Source organism: Nomascus leucogenys, chromosome 8 (genome assembly GCF_006542625.1).
Source record: "Nomascus leucogenys isolate Asia chromosome 8, Asia_NLE_v1, whole genome shotgun sequence".
NCBI classification, from domain to species: Eukaryota; Metazoa; Chordata; class Mammalia; order Primates; family Hylobatidae; genus Nomascus; species Nomascus leucogenys.
Window position 1 is genome coordinate 59,517,900 of NC_044388.1, and position 20,514 is coordinate 59,538,413.

General features: G+C 38.4%; 1 protein-coding gene across 1 annotated transcript in view; it reads left to right on the forward strand.

Moving 5' to 3' along the window:
- The window catches only part of SMIM13 (small integral membrane protein 13), a 42,965-nt gene extending 23,323 nt beyond the window's left edge, over positions 1-19,642 (forward strand). The window contains exon 2 of the mRNA XM_003263509.4: positions 15,325-19,642. Coding sequence (XP_003263557.1) covers positions 15,325-15,524 — 200 coding nt within the window. The 3' untranslated portion in view covers positions 15,525-19,642. The remainder of the gene's footprint in view (positions 1-15,324) is intronic.
- The last annotated feature ends 872 nt before the right edge of the window (positions 19,643-20,514 follow it).

Genomic DNA, 20,514 nt, shown 5'->3' on the forward strand with positions numbered 1-20,514 from the left:
TGAGCTTTCATAGTTTGTGTTTTTCAGGCACTGTGTCTGTTTACTCGGAATTGTATAATTTACAGGGATAAAGTTTATAATATTTCTTAATTAGCCTTTTAACACCTGTAGGTTCTGATATTGGTTATTTGTGTCCTTTCTTGTTTGTTTGTAATTGGCCTGACTGGAGGTTTATAAATTTTATTGATCTTTTCCAAGAACCACCTTTGGTTTAATTGGTTGTTTTCTCCCTATTGCTTGTCCATATTCTGTTTCATTGGTTTATGTGTATATCTATATATCTTTCCTTCTGCTTATTTTGAGTTTAATTTGTACTTCTTTTTCAGGTTTCTTATGGGGAAAGCTTGGGTTATTGATTTTAGACTTTTCTTATTTTTAAGAAAATAGACATTTAATGGTAATTGTTTCTTTTTCTTTTTTTTTTTTTTGAGACATAGTCTCGCTGTGTCACGAGGCTGGAGTGCAGTGGCACAATCTCGGCTCACTGCAACCTCCACCTCCCGGGTTCAAGCGATTCTCCTGCCTCAGCCTCCTGACTAGCTGGGACTGCAGGTGCCTGCCACCACGCCCGGCTAATTTTTGTATTTTTAGTAGAGACGGGGTTTCACCATGTGGCCAGGATGGTCTCGATCTCTTGACCTCATGATCTGCCTGCCTTGCCTTCCCAATTTGTTGAGATAACAGGCGTCAGCCACCATGCCTGGCCGACGTTTAATAATTGTTTCTAAGTATTGGTTTTAACTTTTAAATTTTTATTCAATTCAAGATATTTTCTAATTTCACTTGTGATGTCTGCCTTGAACCATGGATTATTTAGAAGTGTGTTGTTAAATTTTGAATATTTGTTCTTTTCCAGATATTTTGTTATCAGTTTCTAATTTGACTTTTTTATGGTCACACAATGTATTTTGTATGATAAAATTTAGGAGGGTTTACTCTTACATTTAATGGGACTTATGATATAGAATATGGTCTATCTTTTTTTTTTTTTCTTTTTAAGACAGGGTCTCTCTCTGTCATCCAGGCTGGAGTGCAGTGGCAAGATCTCCGCTCATTGCGACCTCTGCCTCCCGGGTTCAAGCGATTCTTGTGCCTCAGCCTTGCAAGTAGCTGGGATTGCACGCCTGGCAAATTTTTGTGTTTTCTGTAGAGATGGAGTTTCACCATGTTGGCCAGGCTGGTCTCGAACTCCTGACCTCAGGTGACCCGCCCGCCTCGGCCTCCCACAGTGCTGGGATTACAGGTGCATGCCACCATTCCCGGCCAATTTTTGTATTTTTAGTAGAGATGGGGTTTTGCCATGTTGGCCAGGCTGGTCTCGAACTCCTGACCTCAGGTCATCTGCCCACCTCAGCCTTCTAAAGTGCTGGGATTACAGGCGTGAACCACCACCCGTGGCCAGTATACGGTTTGTCTTTGTGAACGTCCCATATATAATCGAAAAGAATGTTTTTTTCTGCTATTGATTGAAATGTTCTGTACATCTCAGGTCAGTTTGGTTGAGGGTTGTTTGGTACTTTTGTGAAAGGGCACCAGCAGCTTTTGCCATACAGTAGCTACTATGCTATATAGTAGGACTCTTCAGAGCAAACATTGAACTCTGTAATGGATCAGTTGGTCCAATTAATTAAATCTTGGTAGTTTTGGGGGTGGGGTTGGGACAGGGAGAATAAAAGTTGGTTGATTTGTTTTGAGTATCTACTTTGTGCCAGGTGCTGTTTTTTGCATAGTGAACACATTGGAAAACTGATTAAACCATACGTTTCCTTTCCTTAAGAAACTTGTGTCTCATAGGGAAGGTGGTCAGTACTATGGAGGATGGAAGTGAGCATGAGCTGCTAAAGCAATTACCCAAAATAGGTCATATTGAAGTAATAGTATTGTAGAATGATCTAGAAGTTATATATTAATAATGCTTTAAATTCTTAGTTACAGTAGTAGTAGTCTTTTATCTGTATTGTTTGCCTTAGAGGGGAGGAGGTTGGAGCCTATGAGATGGTAACAGTGCTAATATTTGATGAGTACTTATTATGTTTTAGGCATTCATTTTAGCTTGTTACATGTATTAACTTTTAATTAACCACATACCCTTTGAGAATGGGTACTGCTATTCACATTTTATAGAACAGGAAACTGAAGTGCGTAAAGGTTAACTTGCCGAAGTCGGAAATAGTTTATTGAGTTAGGATTCATGGAAGAACATTGCGGTCTAACATGCCTGTGAGATATAAGAAATTATGGTGACAATCCAGTTGATAGATACAAGGATGTGATCTAGGATAGAGAATGACACTAGAAATGTAGAGAAGGAAACAGATGTGAGAGGGTTCATTAAAATAGAATCTGTAGCACTGGGATAAGATAAAGTGGGAACAAAATGCCGAAGAGGAACTCTTTTCTACTATAGAGATGAGGAGAGAATATAGTTCCCCCAAAGAGCTGTTGGATGGAGACAGACAGCAGACACATGCGCGTGCACTCTCTCCTCTCTCTCTTTCTCTCTCTCTCTCTCTCTCTCTCACTCACTCACTGTTTTTGAGATGTCTTCAAACTAGCCAGGTAGAAATTCCCTCTTGAGGTTCAGGAAAGGTGGAAAGTATGGATGAAAATTTGGTCCTCATCGTCTATAATAACGACGATATTTGGATCCATGGCAGTTTTGTGATCACCAGAAGAAGAAGAAGAGAACAGAAAGAGGAGAGAGGAGATTTTAAAAGGCAACTTGAAATGTCATGATTATTGGATAGAAAAGCTTTGGATTTGGAGGTACTATGGTTCAAATTTGTGTTGATTTGATAGTGGTAACTCCAGGGGCATAATAACTTCTAGCATTGCCTAGTGTGTCGTTGAGAAAGGGGTGTGTACAATAGAGGGAGAATTTTAAGAATTAGAAGAGCTTGGCTTACTTGGTTTAGTCTACGTTTAGGACTTGGACATACTGTCTCACAGATGAGCCTTTGCTGCCTTCAGAGTAAAATGGAAATAAGGCAATAAGATTGAAAATGGAAAAGAGCTTTTTATAAATGTGAAATTGGTATTGAGCCAGTCAACTAGCTACTTAGATACTATCATGAAGGTGAGATTATATAACTCCATTGGAATGATTCCACAATTTACAAAGATAAGCCAAATGTCCAACAACGATAGACTGGATTAAGAAAATGTGGCACATATACACCATGGAATACTATGCAGCCATAAAAAATGATGATTTCGTGTCCTTTGTAGGGACATGGATGAAACTGGAAATCATCATTCTCAGTAAACTATCGCAAGGACAAAAAACCAAACACCGCATGTTCTCAGTCATAGGTGGGAATTGAACAATGAGAACACGTGGACACAGGAAGGGGAACATCACACTCTGGGGACTGTCGTGGGGTCGGGGGAGGGGGGAGGGATAGCATTAGGAGATATACCTAATGCTAATTGACGAGTTAATGGGTGCAGCACACCAACATGGCACATGTACACATATGTAACAAACCTGCACATTGTGCACATGTACCCTAAAACTTAAAGTATAATAAAAAAAAAGAATTTGTGGTTATACTGCACCTGGCTTTTGGACTGAAAATGCCTTGGGTAGTGTGTCTTAATCTGTTTGGGCTGCTGTAACAGAAATACCATAGACTGGGTGGCTTATAAACAACGGAAGTTTATTTCTCATGGTCCTAGAGGGCTGGGAAATCCAAGATCAAGGTACTGGCAGATTTAGTGTCTGGTGAGGGTCTGCTTCCTGGTTCATAGATGTCTGTCTTCTCACTGTGTCCAAACATGGCAGAAGGGGAAGGAGTGAGGGAGCTCTCTGGGGTGTTATTTTAATAAATGCATTAATCCCATTCATGAGGACTCCACCCTATGACCTAATCACCTCCCAGAGGCTCCACCTGCAAGTACTGTCACACTGGGGATTAAATTTCAATATATGAATTTTGGGAGCACACAAACATTCAGACTACAGCAAGTAGCAAAATCGTATTCTCATTCTCTAGATAGTGCTTTGTGTTTCAGTCATACTGTCACCATGAAAATCTGAGAAATTTGATACACTGTTAAGATTCATTGCTCTGTCTTATGTAGCTGGCTGTCTTCTAATGTCGTGAGTCACTGTGTGCCTTTATTTTCTTATTTAGAAAATGGGAATAATGATTGCTGGTCTCATTCAGATGGATTGTGTAAAAGCACAGTGATTGAATGTAAAAGCACTTTGTGAACTGATAACTGTGTAATTGAAGGTGAAATTACACTTCTCCCCTGGGTTTGTGGTGTGTTGATAGTGATGGTTCATCACTCAAGTTCATCTATCACAACCCTTCTGCTGCCAGCATGTTTATCTTACATAGAAAACAATTTACAGTGTGTTTCATGAAATTCATCATTTGAACAAATGCTTACTTATTGGCACACAGAAGTGAGTGCTCTTTTGCCTGTCTCAGAATACACACCCTGTGTTGCTGACTAGTTATTCTGGCATACAATGCGAGACTGAAGCAAGACATAAACTTCCTTTTAAGCTGAAAAACTGCAAAACCCATTTTAACAATCAGTGTATTGTGGACTGTCCTTTGCCCCTCACCTCGCCTTTCTTTTTTCACTCTCTACTGTTTCTGTCTTACTAAATCCCAGGACGTGGTTCCAGACCCATGCCCATAGAATAAGAGTTAAGAAGTTTCTGATATGTGCCTTTTGGGTCTGGGTGGGAGGAATTGTATAAGCTATACTTCTTAAGTCCGCTGTAGGCATGCAGGGTGCAATGGGTAAGTCTTTTTCAGAAAAAGCCTGCCTGGGTTTTAGTGGTTTTACTTCCTTCATTTCCCTCTCCCCCAGAATACATATGCTCACGTGGGAGAAGTTAATCACTAGGGCCCAGGGTCCGGATTAGGTTGGTCTATATTTATGGTTATACAGGTGCCTCTCCCCCTCCCAACACACACACCTGCATACACACCTCTCTGCTGTTATTTGGTGCTCTCTTACCAATATCATGTAAAGGGTGATGCTTTATTTTCTATTACGTAACTTTCCACTTGTCTTCTCTTCCACTCATTGTATAAAAGAGAATGAGTTCTGAATGCATAAGTGCTATATTAAACATTTTATTAACCAGACATAATACAATTCTACTTGGAGCAAGATACAGTCATTCTTTATGTCCACTTCTGACTATCCATTATGTCGGTCATCATATCAAGGGTCCTCCTGCAGCATTGCTCCACTCATCAGCAATGTCTGGCCAGTTTCTTTGTTGCTCCCCTTACATGCATACCTACACTGTCTCACTAGTAAATACTGATTTTGCATTAAGCTGCCTTTTCTCAAGTGTTCTCAGGTTCTCTGGTCAACTGTTGTTCTGTCTATCCCCCATGGGCACCCCACTGCTAATCTTTTTCTTCTTTTCCTTGGCCAATCTCCACAATTGATTGGCAGCAGCACTCATGCTTCTTTTTCACTTCTTTTTGTCTTTTCCAAGGCTGCATGTGCATCAGAATCATCTAGGGAGCTTAAAAAAATGAATAAGCACAATCCCTGGAGATTGATTTTGGGATATCTGGGATGAGCTCTTGGCAATCTGTATTTTCTAAAAACTCCTCAGCAGATTTTGAAGTTTGAATGATCCCTCTTGTGAAGGGTGCAGTGTGATAATCACATACCTTTAACTAGAATCGTTCCACTGGATAATAATTTTGAACTTGCCTTTCTTTTACAGGTGTTCTTTTCCCTAAAAGGGAAAATACGAATCCTATCCTCTTGTGACCCTACCTTGCTCCGACTCTGAGTAGTTCCTCTGCCCTAGAGGTGGAGGACTTTTTGCAGTGTGGACCAAAAGTGAGGCCTGTGACCTTTTTGCAGTGTGGACCAAAGGTCAGGCCTGTGACCTTTTTGCAGTGTGGACCAAAGGTCAGGCCTGTGACCTTTTTGCAGTGTGGACCAAAGCTCAGGCCTGTGACCTTTTTGCAGTATGGACCAAAGGTCAGGCCTATCCTCTTGTGACCCCCCCTTGCCCTGACTAAGTAGTTCCTCTGTTCTAGAGGTGGAGGACTTTTTGCAGTGTGGACCTTTATCAAAGGTCAGGCCTGTGTTTTAAAGGAATTGAGGCAGATTCCAAGAAGATTAAAGGTTTTGGTTAGACATTATCTAACAAAATAATTGCCTGCCTGGGTTTGTTTTTGGGGTGGCTCCTGTGATAGAGGCCATCCTCCAAGAGCCTATTGTCTAATAAAGGTAGAGGAGATATCATTACTGGGGATCTTTTTCCAGGCTGTTCCCTTCACTCCCCTTAAATCTCAGAAAACACCCATGTCAGCTGGGCATGGCAGCTCACACCTGTAATCCCAGCACCTTGAGAGGCTAAGGCGGGAGAATCACTTGAACCAGGAGTTTGAGACCAGCCTGGGCAACAAAGCAGGACCCTGTCTCTACAATAAATAAATAAAAACACCCATGTCCTCTCAGGGATAGGCCCTATATCCATGTTCACTGTACCTGCTCCTGGGGCTGAAACTTGAACTCAGTTTAGGGCAGAGATTCTGCGTTGTGTTTTTTCTAGGTTTGTGTTTTAGAAAGCTGGGGGGAGGAGGAGCAATCTACAGAGAGAAGCATAGAGGAAAATGGAGCCACTGTGCAGAGAGAAACAGATAATTCTGAGCAAATGACCTCAGTTCATGAGAACCTTCTCCTAGTTCTCGTCCCTCGTAAGGGCGCTTCCTCCCATGCTCTCTGAGACACCTCTGTAGCTTTTAGTAAATTTCCCTTTTTTTGTTTAAGCTAAGTCTTTGGAATTCTCTAACTTGAACTAAAAGCTGCTTTATTAAAATAACAAGAGATGAACTATGTGTGTGACTTTCTATTTCGTGTTATATTTGTCATAAGATGATTACAAATACCATAGATGAATAGATTTTGAGCCCTATTAGTCAGCAGCAAGGAGTGTGGCATACCAGAAGTGTATGACAGAACAGTTTAGTTAAACTGAATAACAATTTGGCCATTAGATGATATGTGCAAAGCATTTTCTTACCGTTCTTGTCCCAGAGTTTTAAAAGTTAGCTGTTATTATTTTTATTGCTACATAATCATACATATTTATGGAGTATATATGATATTTCAATACATACATATAATTTACCATGATCAAAGCAGGGTATTTAGCGTATCCATCACCTCAAACATTTATCATTTCTTTGTGTTGGAAACATTTCAAATCTTCTAGCTATTTTGAAATATACAATAAATTATTGTAGTATTTTTTATTTTTGTGGGTATATAGTAGGTATATATATATATGGGGTACGTGAGATATTTTGATACGGGCATGCAGTGCATAATCACATCAGGATAAATGGGTTATTCACTACCTCAAGCATTTATCCTTTGTGTTATAATTCTTTTATTTTCTTTTAGTTATTTTTATAAATGTACAGTTAAGTTATTGTTGACCGTAATCACCCTGATGTGCTGTCAAATACTACATCTTATTTATTCTATCTAAATATGTTTTTGTACCCATTAACCATTCCCACTCCCTGCCCCTTCAGTACCCTTCCCAGCCTCTGGGAGCTATCATTCTACTTTCTATAAGTTCAGTTGTTTTAATTCTTAGCTCCTACAAATAAGTGAGAACATGCAAAGTTTGTCTTTCTGTGCTTGGCTTATTTCATTTAACATCCTCCAGTTTCATCCGTGTTATTGCAAGTGACAGGATCTCATTCTTTTCTTTGGCTGAATAGGATTCCATTGTGTATATGTACCACATTTTTAAAATCCATTTTTCTGTTGATGGACACCTAGGTTGCTTCCAAATCTTGATTATTGTGAATAGTACTGCACTAAACATGGGAATGTAGGTATCTCTTCAGTATATTGATTTCCTTTTTTTAGCGGGGTAGGTGGGGAAATACCTAGCAGTGGGATTGCTGGATCATATGGTGGTTTTATTTTTAGATTTTTAAAGGAACCTCCAAATTGTTCTCCATAGTGGTGTTACTAACTTATGTACACAGTGTTTCCACCAGCATTGTACAAGGGTTCCTTTTTTCTCCATGTTCTCACCAGCATTTGTTATTGTCTATCTTTTGGATAAAAGCCATTTTAACTGGGTGAGATGATATCTCATTGCAGTTTTGTTTTGCATTTCTCTGATGATCAGTGATGTTGAGCACCTTTTTAAATACCTTCAGGTGGTTTCTTATCAGTAATGTCCTTTTCTTTCAGGTTGAAGAACTCCCTTTAGCACTTCTTGTAGGACAGGTTTGGTGTTGACTAAATCCCCTAGCGGGAAAGTCTTGATTTCTCCTTCATGTTTGAAGGATATTTTTGCTCGATATACTGTTCTAGGATAATTTTTTTTCCTTCAGCATTTTAAATATGCCATGCCATGGCCGGGCGTAGTAGCTCACACCTGTAATCCCAGCATTTTGGGAGGCTGAGGCCGGTGGATCACCTGAGGTCAGGAGTTCGAGACCAACCTGGCCAACATGGCGAAACCCAGTCTCTACTAAAAATACAAAAATCAGCTGGGCGTGGTGGCATGCGCCCGTAATGCCAGCTACTTGGGAGGCTGAGGCAGGAGAATCACTTGAACCTGGGAGGCGGAGGTTTCAGGGAGGCAGAGGTTGCAGTGAGCCAAGATTGCGCTACTGCACTCCAGTCTGGGCAACAGAGTGAGACTCCATCTTAAAAAAAAAAAAAAAAAAAAAAAGACCTGGTGTGGTGGCTCACGCCTGTAATCCCAGCCCTTTGGGAGGCCAAGGCGGGTGGATCCCTTGAAATCAGGAGTTTGAGACCAGCCTGGCCAACATGGTGAAACTCCATCTCTACTAAAAATACAAAAATTAGCTGGGCATGGTAGTGCACACCTGTAATCTCAGCTACTCGGGAGTCTGAGGCAGGAGAATTGCTTGAACCTGGGAAGTAGAGGTTGCAGTGAGCTGAGATCGTGCCATTGCACTGCAGATTGATTGCCAGACATGTTCAAGCTTTTGAGTATCTTATTTGTTTCTTTTCTCTTGCTGCTTTTAGGATCCTTTCTTTGTCCCTTACCTTTGGGAGTTTGATTATTAAATGCCTTGAGTAGTCTTCTTTGGATTAAATCTGCTTGGTGTTCTATAACTTTCTTGTACTTGAGTATTGATACCTTTCTCTAGGTTTGAGAAGTTCTCTGTTATCTCTTTAAATAAACTTTGTACCCTAATCTCTCTCTCTACCTCCTCTTTAAGGCTTGTAATTCTTAGATTAGCCCTTCTGAGGCTATTCTCTAGATCCTGTAGATGTACTTTATTCTTTTTTCTTTTGTCTCCTCTGACTGCATATTTTCATTTATTTTATTTATTTATTTTGAGATGGAATCTCGCTCTGTTGCCCAGGCTGGAGTGCAGTGGCGCGATCTTAGCTCACCACAACCTCTGCCTCCTGGGTTCAAGTGATTCTCCTGCCTCAGCTTCCCGAGTAGCTGGGACTACAGGTGCGTGCCACCACGCCCAGCTAATTTTTGTATTTTTAGTGGAGGCAGGGTTTCACTGTGTTGGCCAGGCTGGTCTTCAACTCCTGACCTCGTGATCCGCCTGCCTCGGCCTCCCAAAGTGCTGAGATTATAGGCGTGAGCCATGGCGCCCGGCCCTGGCTGCATATTTTCAAATAGCCTGTCTTCAAGGTCACTAATTTTCTTTTGCTTGATCAGTTCTGCTGTTGAGAGACTGATGCATTCCTCAGTATGTCAGTTGAAATTTTCAGCTCCAGAATTTCTGCTTGATTTAAAAAAATTATTTCAATCTTTTTGTTAAATTTATCTGATAGGATTCAAATTCATTCTCTTATCTTTAATTTTGTTGAGCCTCCTCAAAACAGCTATTTTGAATTCTCTCTCTGAAAGGTCACATATCTCTGGGAGTGGTCTCTGATGCCTTATGTAGTTCATTTGGTGAGGTCGTGTTTTCCTGGATGGTCTTGATACTTCTGGATGTTTATTGGTGTCTGGGCATTGCAGTTAGGTGTTTATTGTGGTCTTCACAATCTGGGCTTGTTTGTACCTATCCTTCTTGGGAATGCTTTCCAAGTTTTGGAAGGGACTTGGGCATTGTGACTTAAGTCTTTGTTCACTGTAGCCATGTTTGCATTGGGAAGCATCCCAAGCCCAGTTATGCCGTGGCTCTTGCAGACTTGTAGAGTCACCACCTTGGTTGTCTTGGGTAAGATCCAGAAGAATTCTCTGGGTTAGCAAGCAGAAACTCTTGTTCTCTTCCCTTACTTTCCCCCAAACAAATGGAGTCTCTCTGTGCTGAGCTGCCTGGAGCTGGGGAAGGGATAACATAGTCACCCCTGTGGCCACCACTGCTGGGACTGTGCTGAGTCAGACTTGAAGCCGGCATAACAATGGGTCTTGATTGAAGCTCATGGTGACCACTGCCTGGCTGCCACTTATGTTTGCTCAAGGCCCAAGGGCTCTACAATCAGCAGGTGGTGAATCCAGTCAGGCTTGTGTCCTTCCCATTAGGGTGGGGTGAGTTCCCCCCTAGCTGTCTGGAAGCCAGGGCCAGGAGTTGGGAAACTTACAAATTTACCTGGGGCTCTCTATTCTACTGCAGCTAAGCTGGCACCGAAGCTGTAAGACAAAATCCCTCCCAGTTTTCCCTTTCCTCAAACAGAGAACTGTTTCCTTGTGGCCACAGCTGCCCTAGGCCCACAGGGACTACTGTCTTCCAGGCACCAGTGTTCACTTTAAGTCAGGTAGTGTGATGCGTCCTAGTTGTTATTATTGTCATATCTAACATAGCAGTTGAATAGCTTATTGGCAGTTGTATCTGGCACAGTAATACCTTTCTTAGTTTATTCTTTGCTCAATCATACTTTTCCTGGTATGTATTCGTTGGGGCTTTAATAATGGTTTTTTTCCTCAAAACAGATATGTCATGTGTCATTTTCCCATTCAGACTACCTGGCATTTTTAGTCTCATCCTTTGTTCAGACTGTGAACACTCTTTGATAAACAGCCTGTGGTAGAAGCATCAGATCTTGCTAGTCCTAAGTATTATGATATGGAAACACCCCTTCCTCCTGTCCTCCTCCTGTCTCTCCCCAAAATTACACCTCTGTAAGAACTTAGTCATTTTCCTTGGAGGACAACTTGTTGAACTTTCCTCAATTTAGTGAATTTACTGCAATTCTTACCTAAACTGCAATTTATCTCTTTCCTTTGTACTCCCAACCTATCATTACAGTAGTCATTGTGAAAAAAAAAAAAAACAACAACTGGGTGTTTGTTCTTTTTGGCTGCCCAGTAGATGAGCTCCCTAGTTGTATTAGGGGAATTCCATACCTCACAGTGTTTTGTGAGAAACAGTGTCACTACTGCATGTTTTCCCCCAGCCCTCACACAGCCTATACCCAGACAGAATTGGGAGAAAAATGCATACTGTTCAAGCTTACCTCTCTCCAGATTTGAGGATAAAAATTACAGCAGTATGGAATTGGAGTGGTTCAGATGGCCAGGGTGGGGAGGGGAGTGGTGAGTGGACATAGTAGCCATAACTTGCCTCTCCAAACTCTGGAGTTTTTCTCATTGATACCACATTCTGGTTCTGAATTTTGACTTGAGATTGAATCCCTTACATTGGTTGCTGGCAGTGATTACCAAAAAAATTTTTTTGATTCCTCTTACTAAAATTGGGGAAGAGAGAGTCTGTGATCTAGCTGAATGCTCTTGTATCCCAAGCCTCTGAAAGCTACAGCTGTCCTTAGTTCCTTACCTTGTAGATTTCTGTGCTGAGAGACTTACTCTTTCTTAACCATTCCAAGAGCACTATAGTACTTTATGTTGGGAACCCCAGTGGTGAGGCCCTTTATCATAGCCTTTTCAGTCAAAAGACTTCCTCACTCTTCTTTATGGTCATTTTCTACATTGTAGCCACTGTTGGAATCTTTGGTTTTAATGAAATCAAGACTATCAGTTTTTAGAAAGATTATAATTCTCTGATAGTAAATTTACCACTGTAGTATCTGTTTAGCACAATACACTGATCAAGTGAGTTCTTTTAAGTTACATTTTCGAGTCTAATCTAAGAGTTAAGAGAAGTTTTCCTTAGTATTTGTTGAAGTCAACTGACCTTGTTAATTTAGGACAATTAATGGCGTTGAGGTATTTACAAAATATAAGTCTACAGACTATTCATGATTTATCTTACCAGTTTCTTTCTTATTTATCCCAATTACCAAAGCCATGTTTTGTTCATTGTGGAAAAATTTGGTAAGTACAGAGAAATATATTTTTTTTAAAAAAACAAGGTGGGTCTCCAAATTGATCTACAGATTAAATGCAGTCCCTGTCAAAATTCTTGATGCCATTTTTAATTAATTTATTTATTTTTACTGAAATCAACAAGATGATTCTAAAATTCCCATGGAAATGACTCGGAATAGTCAAAACAATCTTGAAAAAGAACATTGATGGACTCACATTTCCTGATTTTTGAACTTAGTTTAAAGCTACTGTAACCAACATGGGATGGGACTAGAATAATGATAGGCATATACAGCTTAATGGGATGGAATTGAGAGTCCAGAAATAAACTGTAACATTTATGGCCAATTACTTTTTGACAAAGGTGCCAAGATAATGTAACAGTGGGGGAAAATAATCTTTTCAACAAATGATCCTGGAACAGCTTGATTTCCTCATGCAAAAGGATGAATTTGGACCCCTCTCTTATACCAAAATTAACAAAAGTGGATTAAAGACTTACATCTAAGAGCAAAACTATAAACTCTTAGAACTACATAGATGTAAATCTTCATGATGTAGGATTGGTCAGTGGTTTCCTAGATATGCCATCCAACGTACAAGCAAACAAAGGAAAAAATGATGCATTAGGCTTCCTTAAAATTAAAAACTTAGGTGCTTCAAAGTACTTTTTCAAGACAGTGAAAAGCCGGCCCACAGAATGGGAGAAAATATTTGCAAATCATATACCTGATAAGCATCTAATATCTAGAATATACTAACAACTCTTACAACTCAATAATAAAAAGGCAAGCAACTAAATTTAAAAAAGAGCAAAAGAAATGAATAGATATTTCTCCAAAGAAGATAACAGATGGCTAATAAGAACATGAAAAGATGTTTAACATCATTAGTCATGAGGGAAATGCAAATCAAAGCTTCATGATATACCACCATGCCTGCTAGGAGTCCTGTAATAAAAAAGATGGACAATAAAAAGTGTTGGCGAGGATGTAGAGAAATTGGAACCTCATACATTGCAGGTGGGAATGTAAAGTGTTGAAGCTGCTTTGCAGTTTCACAAGTGTTTAAACACAGAGTTACCATATGACCCAGCAATTCCCTTCTAGATAGATACACCCAAGATAAATGAAAACATACGTCCATGGAGAAACTTGTACACAAATATTCATTGCAGTCAAAAAGTGGCAACTTTCTTTCTTATAATAGCCAAAAGTAGAAACTTCTAAATGTCTATCAATTGATGAATCCTTAAACAGAATGTAATATGTACATAAAATTGAATATTATTCAACCATAAAAAGAAATGAAGTACTGATGCTTACAACACAATGGACACACCTTGGAAACATGGGCTGAGTTTGAAAAACCAGACACAGAGGCCACGTATTGTGTGATTTCATTAAAATGACATGTTCAGAATAGGCAAATCCATAGAGACAGAAAGTAGATTAGTGGTTGCCAGGGGCAAGTGGGAGCAGGGATGGGGTGTGACTGTTAATGGGTATGAGGTTTCTCTTGGGGTTGATGAAAATGTTTTGGACTTCAGTGGTGGTGACGGTTGTACAATCTTGTGGATATGCTAAAAAACACTGAATTGTATACTTTAAATGGATGAATTTTATGGTATGTGAATTACATCTCAATTTAAAAACTCAACAGAAGCTACCTCAGATCCCACTGCCTAAGGACAACCACAACTGACATCAGTTGAGCGTTTTAGAAAATGCCTAATGCCAGGCACCTTTTGATACCTTCTCATTGATTCCTCACTGGAATGAATATTCTGTCAGAACTGGAACTCCTGACTTCTTCCTCGGTGTTCTTTCCACTAATTCGCTCTGCCTGTTTTACACAGAATTTTGGGTAAAAAGAGAAGATGCTAATTTGGAATATCATTAAAATAATATTTTACAAAGTTGGGTGCTTTACTCAGACACACAGTTGACCAAAAAATATTTGTGATTTGGTTCAGGTAACACTCAGCACTCAAGCTTAAAGCAAAAACTTGAGAAATGGATTAAATCTCTGAAGTTTGTCTTTAGTATCAAGGGGTTTATAGTAATTTTTTCCCAGAGATAGTAAAAAAAAACAAGTAAAATTAGAAACTCCCCTTATGTATCCGTTTATCTTGGCCTGGATTAACACTGGGCAAGAAGAGCTGGTTGTATTTTGTTTTCACAAAATATGCTGTGTTTCATTTCTGTTCTATGCAACCAGAGTCTTTAAAGTAGACAGCATCAAGAAAACACGTGAGCATGAAAAACCTTGTTAGGGTGGTTAATTTAGTTTATTTTATGCTCTTAACATTTTAGAGCAACCAAGCATAGGTTCAGCGGTTTTCTCTTGTGTGTTCCTTCATAAATTAATGTTTGTTCCTTATTAGTGAACATTTAAAAACCTTACTACTCCTTGCAAAAACAAAAGTTGTTTTTTTTTTTGTTAAAAGAGAATTAGTCATACTTTTTAATGACATTGATGTGAAAATATCGTATTTTAAAAATCTGTGTTTTAAACACAGAATCTAAGATATTGGTGCCATGGCTTTAGTCTTTCATCATATAATTTAAGAAAATATATTTTCTTTGAAAATTATTTCCAGAAACTTATGAATAGTTTTGTCCTGACTGAGTGGTTTTCATCATAGTCCAGTTAAGCCCTGCTGTTTAAGGCCTTCTGGATTCTGATTGAAACAAACTTGCTTTTAGTAAATAAATAGCACCAAGATATGAAAGTCCAAGTAAATGGCAAAGTGAATTCTTTCTTTCCCAGAAAAATGCTCTCAAAAATTTGATTTTAGTATAAGTAACACTTTTACTTAGATGTCATAAACTCATTATGATTTTACTGTAGATGGACTCAGCCCGAATTCTAAATTCTATGAGGGTAGAGACTGCTTTTGCCATTACTGTAATCCCAGAGTTTATCCTCATTCCTTGTACAAAAAATGTTTGTTATATCATTATATATTTGTAATTATGTATATTTTTATATAGTATTTTGTAATATACCCCCCATTAATTGTAGCGTTTTGAATTGATAACATTATGTGTAATAACTTTTCTTAATGTTTTTGTCTTTCTCTATAGGTTGGTATTTTGTATGGCATCTTTTTTTATCAAAATTCAAGTTTCTCCGGGAACTGGTGGGAGACACAGGATCCCAAGAGGGAGATCATGAGCCTTCAGGATCTGAAACTGAAGAAGACACTTCCTCCTCTCCACATAGAATCAGATCCGCTCGCCAAAGGAGGGCACCTACTGATGAAGGCTACAGACCCCTGACATAGTCCTGTACTTTTGAAGGATGAAAAGGCAGTTGCCAGCTTCTGTCTTTTAGTGACTTGGCTTTGAAATTTACCAATGACTGAAGAACATTTGTATTGGATTTTAAGTCCAGTTTTAAAAAAGATTTACATGTAAGCGATATAAAAATAAAGGGAACTAAAACCAAATTGGACTATTATAAATTTCATCTTAAAGACAATATTTTGTTTCACTAGCTTTCTACTTATACACTTATTGCTTGGCTTCTGGGCTTATTTTCTTGCACTGGTGCAGATCTGGTAAACATTAAAGACTTGAAAAACCATATTGTGTTCGCCCTAAAATGTACATTTTTCTTCCCATTTTAACTTGTCTGAAATTGGGATGTATCTCATTACTGTCAACCAGGTGATAGTCATGTAACGCTCCTACCGTGTGCATGTGCGAATTTACAGCTTGTCATCGTGTCATCCCTTTAACCAACATGTGTTTTGTTGGTATCAAATGTGTCAGGTTTAATTGACATTTTAAAATGTCTTCAAAAAGATTACACTATGATTCAGCATTGAAACAAAAAGTTATAGTGTATGCAGAAAAGCATGGAAACAGAGCAGCAGGGCGTACATTTGATATTAGTGAAGCAAATATTCGTCGCTGGAGAAATGATCGCAATTCCATATTTTCCTGCAAAGCAACAACAAAATGTTTTACGGGACCTAAGAAAGGTAGGTACCCACAAGTAGATGAAGCTGTACTACATTTCATCAGTGAGACACGTGCAAAAGGATTGCCTGTCACACGCCAAGCAATGCAATTGAAGGCAGGAGAAATTGCCAAAACCCTAGGAATTGATGAAACAAAATTCAAAGCCACAAGAGGCTGGTGTGACCGATTCATGCACCGAGCAGGACTATCATTAAGGCGTCAAACATCGTTTTGTCCCAAGCTCCCCACTGCCATTAAACAGAAGACAGTGTTGGAGCACTCTTACAAGAAGTGCTGCATAACCAGTACTCTTGACAACACGGGGAGAGACGTTCTGTGGAAAAATGCAGACATCAATGACTGTGGTTTGAAAAGTGATTCAGAAGAGTTGGATTCAGAATATGAAGTTATAATTATAACTTAACCAATTTATTTCACACATTTTCTTTACATATGCACAAGATTGATGTGATAAAAATCTGTTTAACTCAAAGCGCTGTTTCAATAAATATAAAATAAACGTTTTCTGTGATACAAAAGCATTGTGTCATAGTTTAATGGGCAGTGTTTTTTCTTAGTGATACATAATGGTGCATCTTAACAATTGGTAGTATCTTAGGTTAAATTAAAAATGGTAGCTTGTAAGTTTATTTTTCTTTTTAAGATAGCAGTTATTTATTGGGGAATTTGATTCTGACTCTTATAATGTTAAACTTGTTATCCTGTGTGAAACACATTTTTTGGGGGGGGAGGGGGTAACCAAGATTTTAGAGTAGTAACTTAGGAATCTAAGAACTATCTTCTACTTTAGGAGGAGTGGGATTAGTTACTCACTTTGTATAGGAGGACTTTATGCTCAAGGAATGTGTTGTGGAGAAAAACACTTCTTCACAAACAACAATTCAGTGACAAGACCTCAAAGGTAATGCGTATTGAGGAAAACAGTAGTGGGTGAAAATTCCCCCTTAGCTGTAAAATGACTCTCTTGCCAGGTTTCCATGTTTGTCTTAACTGAACTCTGGTCTGAGTGTTTACCAGGGAGGAGAGATGTGAATTAAACAACCTTCCTGTTTAGTGTTACCTGCTTTGTACAAGAATGAAATTTAAAGCCAACTTATTAATCCAAGTTCTTTTTATGTTTTTTTTTAACCTTTATTAAGGACTAGTCATCACAAAATATCTATTTAACCTCTGTTTTATGATGGTGTGTTATTATGTTTGATACCTCATACTTCTTGCTTAGAGTTTTGTTTAACAGTTCACTGGCTCTGTCCCAATGTTTCTGATGAACACCTTTTTGCTATATTGTAGCTCTTGGAGATACTAAAAGGGAATTCACAGAACATAACTTTAGTTTTATGTGTTTGCTAGGGGAAGATTTCCTAGCAGCCGAGAGCGAGGCACAGTCTTTCTGTCTTCATTTCTTTATTAGATACAATTTTCTATTTTTATGTGACTCTAGGACATAACAAAACAGTGACGGTTTCAAGCATTAATTTTAATGCTTCCTACTAGCTAAATACCATCTTAAAATGATTATCAGAAAAAAAATAATGCCCCCACAAGTTTTGGGGGGCATTATTTGGTACTGGGAGGATATTTAAATTAGATTTTTCGTAGTCTCATGTTTTGAACTATGGATTCTGTTTTATGGTGGATACCTAAGGTTTAGATAATAGTTGCTGGAAAACTTAAAATAGCTGGTGAGCTTCCTGTTATGTCACTATTAAAGAATGATGGCTGATGTAACTCTCCCCCTGAAATCTACAAGGGTCATTCCCAAATTAATACAGGTTAACCTTTGTAGAGGTATATATGTTGGCATTATTTATTGACATTTATGCTTCAAGCATGTCTTATTTTATGTAATTTTAAGAAATACTCTAACTTGTGAAATATACCTAAAAGCATACTAGTTAGCTCTTAGACTCTCACTTAGGGAGGGTAAAGAAACATCACTGATGTCAATATGAAGATCTATAAACAAATCCTTTGTTTAGAACTTTTTTCTCTTTGTGCACCTCACAACACACTTACCATGGTACGTATTTCTTAATGCCACTAACAAAGGCAAGATAGTTAATGCAGAATTATTTATGTGGTATAGTGTTTCTTTTCCTGTTTTAGTGCTTTTGTAGCTAAACTTACCAGAACTGCATCACAACTACATTTTCAGTCTCAGTGGGAGGTGGACTAGCCTGTGGTTAATTTTAGAGCTTAAAAGTTTATAAGCATTAAAAACACATACATGTATTAGAATCTTGTCTAACCTCTCACAAAGGATGATGGTGATCAGCATGCCATCTTTTGAAGATTAATTCTAAAATTGAGGACTCTGGTAGGTTGTTTTATTTCCTTCCCAACCAGCCATTCATTTCCAGTTGTTTTGCCTTTGAAACTTTTTGTGAAAATTGCCTGTACCAATTGCATTGGTTGCGTTGCTCTGATTCAAATGCCAAAAACACTAAATATTTATGTAGTGCTGTTAAATGAGGTTTTTGATATTTCCATCAAAGTGAATATAAAATTCACTTGATGGATTTTGTAGTGATATTTTCATAGTTGAAACAAATATATTGCTCCGTGGTATACAGCCACTTCACAGACATGCAGACCCATTTCTTTAGATATTAGGTTTAAAACCCATTTTAATTTTATTTTGCTGAAGGTTTAGAATATATGAAGTAATGGATTCACAAAATATGATATCTTAAAATGTGGAAAGATTTGAAAGTGGTGCATTTTTACTTTTAAGAGCAACAATTTTTGAAATTAGTCAACGATGCAGTCTTTTAAAAGTCAGTTTTCTCAAGTAGTATGTTGTAAGATGTAACTGATAGATTTTGATTCTTAAACTTAAAGTGCTTTTTATATTTGAGGTTGACTTTAAAAAGCCATTGAGCAGTCCTCAGAGGTTATGGACTCAAGTGACTAATGGAATAGTGTTCTGTTGTGAAGTCTAGAAATAAAGCACCTTGTATTGTCTGCTTCTAAAGTGTCCTATAGTTTTTAACTTAAAGTGTAAAGAGTAACATTTTATTTTATGTCAATTAAAGTTACATTTTTCATTTGTTGGTGTACATGTGCTACCTGTTTTATGGGGAATGTTTAACATGATCCTCCAGGTTGGTTCTATGCATAACCATTCACCAAATACTGCTGCTGTGGTTCCTTGAAGGAAATATTCTGTGCTCTGCTATGATGCATTGCCATCTTGCTGCTTGACAATAGGTTTATAAAGAATTAGAATTATGTGTTTTAATAGTACCTTTGTATATATAACAAGATGTAAAATTAAAGATGAGGAATGTGTATAAATGATCATTCACTGTTTATGTTTTAAAACTGGTCAGTACTATAAAGCTTCTGTGGTTTGTATGATGTTTTAACTTTCACTTTAAACTGCATAGAATAAATTAAAATGAAAACAACAAAAGTCGTGTGTCCCTGGTTGATAAAGGATAATAAGTATGAAGGGTGCCTTGGACATGAAGGGATTTGAAAGCAGCCATTCTTATTAATGGTCCACACTTCATCCCATTTTTCAAACTAAAAATCTAGAAGAATTAAGAGGATAGCAATAATATTTCTTAGTGTCATGAAAGTAAATGACTTAGGACATAATATATAGCATTAAAGGACACACACACACACACACACACACACACATATAGTGTTAGAGCTACATTATTACATTTACCTTATTTAACTTTTTGTTTTCTTCCTCTGCTGTATTCAACACCCTCAAGGTCGTTTTGTTAACTTGTTTGCCATAGATCATGTTTCACATTTTTGTTAGTATTAACCACCAGGAAGATTGAGGAAACTCATCAAAGCCAAGTAAAAAGATGGAGGAGTTTCTTTGAGAATGCAGTTGAGAAAGAAAACCATGAATTTTCATTGGCTGGGGCAAGTTGTGACTTCTCCAGGAGTGCTCAGCTGCCAAGAATGTAGGATGGGAAGAAGTGGATTGTGCTAGGGTTGGATTTTGCAAGGCAGGTGTGTCTGAAGGGCAGGGTCATTAGAGATTGCTGGAGATTGGCCCTGTAATTTGGGCTGCGTCATGGGAGAAGTCAGGTCAGTAAGGCACTGGTAAACTGGATGAAAGGAAAGGGAAAGGGATAGGGATTGAAGATAAAATGAATGTGACGTGTATGATAGGAAGTTTGGGATAGAAATTAGGTGAATTAGTTCTGAGCAATGACAATACAGCCATAGAAAAGGGGAATCTGAGAACAGTGACTCATTTTAAGAATATGATGTGAACCTCAGAATGGCCACTAATATTTTCTACGTGATGGCTATAGT